This window comes from Patagioenas fasciata, chromosome 1, assembly GCF_037038585.1.
Source record: "Patagioenas fasciata isolate bPatFas1 chromosome 1, bPatFas1.hap1, whole genome shotgun sequence".
In the NCBI taxonomy this organism is placed as follows: Eukaryota; Metazoa; Chordata; class Aves; order Columbiformes; family Columbidae; genus Patagioenas; species Patagioenas fasciata.
In genome coordinates, this window is record NC_092520.1 from 128,876,258 (window position 1) to 128,883,137 (window position 6,880).

Below are 6,880 nucleotides of genomic sequence, written 5' to 3' on the forward strand. Positions count from 1 at the left end.
AATCTTCTCCTGTAACATCCTACCTGACAGAGCAGGGGTCCCTGAAGCATCCCACAGTGGGGCATGTTATAACTGTGACCTTGAAAGAAGCCCTGCTGGTCAAATGCTGCCCCTTGATGTCACATTTCATGACAGCCTAGAGCAACCAAGGGGTGCATCTGCTCTGTAGCTGTGAACACGACTACAATAGAGCAATAAAGTAGGTGGTTGTAGGAAGGTCACAACCTAAATAAAACAACGATTTCTTCATCTCTGAGGGTAATATCAGCTACTCCTCAGTTCTGTTGAATGAGAAAGTTTCACAAGACATCTGTGCATGGCAGCCAGGTGAGGGAGGTGATTGTCCCGCTCTGCTCTGCACTGGTGCAGCCTCACCTGGAGCACTGTGTACAGTTCTGGGTGCCACAGGATAAAAAAAGATATCAAGCTACTGGAGAGTGTCCAGGAGAGGGCTACAAAGTTGGTGAAGGGTTTAGAGAGGAAGCCGTATGAAGAGCAGCTAAAGTCACTTGGTTTGTTCAGCCTGGAGAAGATGACACTAAGAGGAGACCTCATAGTGGTCTACAGTTTCCTTACAAGGGGAGGAGGAGGGGCAGGCACTGGTCTCTTCTCTCTGGTGACCAATGACAGGACCCGAGGGAATGGCAGGAAGATGTGCCAGGGTTGGACATTAGGAAAGGGTTCTTCACCCAGAGGGTGGTGGAGCACTGGAACAGGCTCCCCAGAGAGGTAGTCATGGCTCCAACCCTGACAATATTCAAGAAGCTTTTGGGTAACACCCTCAGACATATGGTGTGAATTCTGGGGTTATCCTATGCAGGGACAGGGGTTGGACTTGATGATCCTTGTGGACCTCTCCCAACTTAGGACATTCTGTGATTCTCCTCATGCCCCTCAGATAGAGACTTGCAGCCACCACATATTTATGACTGAAAAACATAGCCTGGAGTGCTTGTTAAACAGGTTTGCCTATGACACCACTTGAAAACAGAGTTGCCATCCAAAGGGATCTGGACAGGCTGGTGGAATGGGCTGACAGGATCCTTATGAAATTTGACATGAACAAATACAAAGCCCTATATCTGGGAAAGAAGAAACCCTCACGTGCTGGGGACTGACAGTTTGGGGAGCAGCTCTGTTGAAAAAGACCTGGTGATCTTTGCAGGCACCAACCTGAACATGAAACAAGCCTGCCCTGGCAGCAAAGAAGGCCAACAGCATCCTAGGCTGTATTAACAAGGCCCTAGCCAGTGGATTGAAGGAAATTATTATTCACCTCTACTAAGTGCTTCTTAGACATTGTCTAGAGCACTGCATCTATTTTTGGGTCACTGCATACAAAAAGATGTTGATAAAGTGAGGTGAGTTGAATAGAGGGCCACGGACAAAGTCAGGGCACTATAGCACTTTCCTTGTGAGGAGAAGCTGGGGAACTGGTCTTGTTCAGCCTGGAGCAAAGGATTTGGTGGGACCTAATAGCAGTTTTCCAACACCTACAAGGAGGTTATGGAGAAGATGGACCCAGGCTTTTTGGAGTGAGTGGTACGTGGTGGGAGGATGAAAAAGTGACAGGCATAAACCGAAACAAGAATTTCCAACAGATAAAATGAGAAACGTTTTTTGTGGTTTTTTTTTTTTTTTAAATGAGAGAAGTAACAGTTTAGATCATGTTACACAGAGAAGTTAAGTAGTCTCCATACTTGGGGAATTTTCAAGACCTGACTGGAAAAGCCCTGAGCAACCGTATCTGACCTCATAGTTGTTCCTGTTCTGAGCAGCGGTTTGGACTTGATGGCATCCAGAAGTCACTTCCAACCTGAATTATCTTGTGAACCCATGGTCCTCCTGGCTAGCAGGATCATTCAGCCTCATGACTTAAGACCCAAGAGTGGCAAACCCTAATATTTCTTGTCCCATACTATTACCCAGCAATCTTGCTGTAAATAAAGACGATCCGTGTCCCTTGTCCATCCCTCCTATTCAGCCATGTCAGACTACTGCTTTCCTTATCTGGATTTATGTATACTGACATTGACTTGAGTGGGTCTAATGAGTTTCTTTGCTTTGTCCTAGCACTCAGCAATCAGTTTGTCCCTGCAATTTGTCTCCCCTCAGTTTGGTCTTTTGGGATTTTTGTTGCTATTTCTCTTTTTTTTTTTTTTTTGGTGAAACTTTTTTTTCAGGATGCTGTTTTATTGCTTTTGACACAGCAGAAGCAGAAGATTCTACAACAACTGCAAGAAAAAGGGAACTCACATAGTAATTGCTGATGTGTAGGGTTTCAACATGCAAGATGCTCTTCCAAGAAAGCCTATGGTAGTTCCTGTAAGCAGTTCATGAGCAGTAATGAAAAAAAGGGTGTTTGTCTGTGGAAAAACACCAGTTCCAGAGACTCCCTTTTGTGAACTCACTTTTCAAGATTAGTGTGTAAGTATAATTAGGGGACACTGACTTAGCCGACTGCACAGGCTGCCACAGACAAGATGCTGCCTTCAACAGCTCCACAGGAGCTATCAGGACTCATAAAATGTAAGTGTAGACAGCCAAGTCCTCTTCCTCCTGTCCACTAGTGAAAAAATGCACATCCTCACTCTCTAGATCCACCAGCACAATCACAGGTCTTTCAGATATCACTATGAACTCCCAGTCTGTCCAATACCATGCCTGGTTCTTGGCTCTCTGACCGAGAGATATGTCTGTTACTCATTGGCTAGTCCAGCTTGATGGTTGCTAGCCAACTTGCCCTGCTTTACCAGCTCAGCCTCAATGTGGCTGCTCAAATGGCTGCGTAGGTAAGAAGGGGGAAAGTGAATCAAAAACCAACAAACTATGCCACCTCTGCCACCTGGATATCTCACACAGAAACCTTTTGGAAAACTAACGTTATGTCTCAGATGTGCTTCCCAAGTAAGAAAAACTACAAACGTAAGCAAGAAAAAATATTCTGGGAAACTCATCACAAAATACATTGATCTGTTTTCATTACTGTAATTCAACTGGCTTCTAAACAATAAAGACAAGTGTAATATCAACCACTCCTCAGTTCTGTTGAATGGGGAAGTTTCACAAGACATCTGTGCAAGGTATAAATACAGGCACATGAACTGCATCTCAGAACAGCAGCACAGGGCGGGAGAAGCACCACCAGCAATCCCCGTCTGAGACGCTGACATCAAGGTGAGATGCACACTTTTCACATGAAAACTTTCAGTGGCTTCTTGGGCAGCTACTGTGAAATGCCGTTGAAGAGAAAGAGGTTGAAGTGTTGGGATTAGAGCTATAAAATGTATGTGAGGATCTGATGTATTTGCAGAAACTTAATGAACCTTCGAGGTGATGAGAAGACAACTGCAGAATAATCACACTTTACAAAGGGAGAGGGTGGAGAGAGCCACTGCTACAAAAGGGGTGAAAGTGAGCATATTTTACAAATATGGATGTAGGATCTTAAGGTTGAGTCAGTAAAATCAACTGGTTTATTATTGTGATGACTTTTTCTATAGACAGAAGGACACTTTTCTGGCACTTAATCAGTAACATTTGGTTAGTCACAACCTTTGACCCTTTGAGGTTTTGACCTTTTTTGCCCTTTGCTTTTTTGCATATATTAGTATTTTGTTGTCTTATTAAACTGTTCTTATCTCAACCCATGAGTTTTTCCCTTCCTTTCAGTTCTCTTCCCTATGCCACTCAGGTGGTGGGAAGCAGAGAGGGAGTGGCTGTTGTTAGCTGGGGTTAACCAGCACAATCACGTAGAGATATGTCTTTTTTAAGTGAGACTTAAGTGAGGTGTGTTTTTTTTGTGGTGCTGCTGTTTTGTGTGTGTGTCTGCAGTGTTTGTTTGTATATATTGTTTGTTTTTGTTTGTTTGTTTGACTGTGTTGCTTACATCTGTCAATTTTAGTCTGACATTTAATGTTACTTAGGCAGATCTGATCTTCTCCCATCCCTTGCCAGAATGAACTAGAGTAACTGGTTTTTTTCCTCAGACATATTTGCCATTAAATAAGTTATTTCAGTGAGTCTAAAAGTTCAGTTCTGCCTTAGCAGAATAGCTTTTTTCTTCCTATTTACAGTACAAAATGCACGTTCATTTAGAAATTGATTGAATGTCTCTACTTCCTTACTTGTAGTATAATGTGGATCATGGAAACTAGTCCTAACAATAAATTCCAGTTTCTAAAGTAATTCTTGAATGCAGTGTCAATTATAAAGTGATTTATCACTAGTTATATATTATATTTCATTATTACTAGGATGTACCAATAAGATGTTAAACTAAATGCTCAGATATCCCTTGCACATATACACAAACCAACACACACAACTGAATAAAACTGGACAATTTTGGTGTACATATCTCATTTTACAATTTTCTTCCAAATTCAAGTTTCTGTGTCACGCCCCCACTCTTTTCCAGCTGCTTCTATATTTATCCTCTGCTAAAAATATCTTACTTGCCCTTTTTTCCCTCCTCTCCAGTATTTAGTGTATGGTGAAATAAGCCTTCTTACTGGCATTGCTTATTTTCTTTATTTTCTCTTTTCCTCTTCTGTAGGCTGTCATCCAGCTCCTACTGCAAGAAATCCGAACTACAGAAGTCCTCCTGTGATGGGAAAAATCATCATTTATGAGCATGCCAACTTCCAGGGATACTCCAAAGAATTCACCAGTGACATTGCCAATCTAAAAGATGTAGATTGGAATGATTGTATCTCCTCAGTGAAAGTAATAGGTCAGCCTTGGGTGGCTTATGAGCACCACAACTATACAGGCCGGTTACTTGTATTTGAAGACGGTGAACATAGCTTTGTTGGTCCAGAGATGAATGATAAAATCACATCTCTGCAGTTGATCACTGAAAGTCTGCACAATCCCCAGATCACTCTCTATGAACATTCCAACTATCAAGGGAAGAGCAGAGTGATAAGAGAAGCAACCAATCTGGCTAGGGGATATGACAATGACACCACATCTTCTCACAAAGTCCAGAGAGGTGCCTGGCTGTTGTGTGAACACAGCGATGGAAGTGGCTTTCGTTACATTGCGCGAGAACACGAACACCTTCCACATTACAGTGCAATTGGTTTCAATGACAAGCTTTCATTTCTGCGTCCCCTTCTCCCTGGCTGTCGCTGTTAGACTGCAAATCCTGCAATGCTGAGGGAAAATGCAGCCCCAGCAAGAAATTTGAGACCTAGATCTCTCTCTGTGCTTGTATTGCTTTTTTCCCCCTGTGTCACAGGAGCACTGAATGGGAGAGCTCTCTTTCATGCTGCACTGCAGATCTGTATTTCTCAATCCTGCCTTGCACTGTTCTCCATCCCCATAATCCCCATGGACGCAAGAACTATCATATTTAGTCAAATGAAGGAGACTCAAAGATAAAAGAGACGCAAGGAGTGTGTAACCTATTAAACCTGCAGCTGACAATCAGATGTCCTGCACTATGTAATGTAAAAACATGGCATGTTGCTTCTGTTGCTAGGTACATAATCAAAATGGGAGTATATAACCAGCATCACTTACTTTGTAATTTGTTTTACAATGCTCTTGCTTTACCATGGCCTCTGTCATTTTTTGTATTCCGCTTTGTGTTGTTGCCATTAAAGAAGCTATTGAAAGGAACAATGAGTCTATTTTATGTATTGTTTGTGGTTTAATATCAATAAATATTGCCTTTTCTTTATGACATATCTCTGTGTATTCAGAGAACAATTCACAAAGTCACTTGTGAACATTTTTCATGAATCTCTCCTAAGAGATTTTATTTTCTTCCATTCTCCCTTGCCAGTAACATTGGGCTCAGGCTTGACTCAACCAGACTTAAAGTCTTAGTAAGCATGCCAAGTATTGCTGTGATCCTGTCCAAACTCTTGCCTGAAGACTTTACTTAATTATCACAAGACTGATAGTATCTCAAGACATTGATCATACTAATGATATAGTCTTCTACTGCCCTAAATTATGTAATAAACCAGAAAGCTTTGATAACTTGGAATTGATTGATTGGAAAAGGAAAACCTGTCTGATTTTTTTAAACCTTTGTTATTGTGATACGAGATATGATTTTGAATTCACAGTGTTTCAATCAGAAAGGAAAATCCACTTCTTCTAAAGTTACCTCCATTGTAATTCTACATCATAATGGTGTTTTCCCTTTGTAACAGTCTCGAGAGTCACCATGTGGTATGTTCTACTGATGGCCAAACTTATGGGGGTGTGGCAGGCGCATGTCGAAGGACACACACCTCCGTGTTCTGATAGACCCGGCATGGCACTAAGGGAGAAGACCACAGACTGCTCGAGACCATTTGAGACCCTTCAAGGTTACCCGAGACCCTTTGGGACTCTTCCATCTTTTGCAATCACTCCCCAGTGGTGCCTGCCCAAAAGACCAGAGATTACACAAGCAGGCAATCCTGAGGTCTGTAACAAGCCCACCTCTACAAGTACTGGCAGCAGACACCATCACAAGAACTACTCTGCCCACCACTCTCATTGTGGGAGCCACACCAGACACCAGAGGATGCTGTGCTTTGCTGGATCCGGACTACAAGCCTAAGGGTTGACCTTGATCTGCCATAAGCTCCAGGTAGGACCATTCTCTCTGGCTGTGGTGTAGAAAACATTTTTAACATCTAGTCCAGTCCAGACTGGCCCAAGGGCTACCGCATGAGTTATCTCACACTTAATTTGTTCAAAGGCTTGTCAGTGATCAGGGTCCCATTCAAAATGGTTATTTTTCCAAGCCACTCAATACACAGGACTCACAATTTGACTGTAGTCCGGAATATGCATTCTCCAAAAACCTACAACACGCAAGAAATTCTGTGTCTCCTTTTTATTAGTAGGTGGACATATAGCTGCAATTTTGTTG

General features: G+C 42.4%; 1 protein-coding gene across 1 annotated transcript; it reads left to right on the forward strand.

Annotated features, from left to right (window-relative positions):
- Window positions 1-3,115: 3,115 nt before the first annotated feature.
- Window positions 3,116-5,589, forward strand: LOC139827035 (epidermal differentiation-specific protein-like). The gene is made up of 2 exons (XM_071803660.1): window positions 3,116-3,177; window positions 4,559-5,589. Exon 2 carries the CDS (start codon window positions 4,612-4,614, stop codon window positions 5,140-5,142), a length of 531 nt encoding a protein of 176 aa, XP_071659761.1. The 5' UTR covers window positions 3,116-3,177; window positions 4,559-4,611; the 3' UTR covers window positions 5,143-5,589.
- Window positions 5,590-6,880: the final 1,291 nt, after the last annotated feature.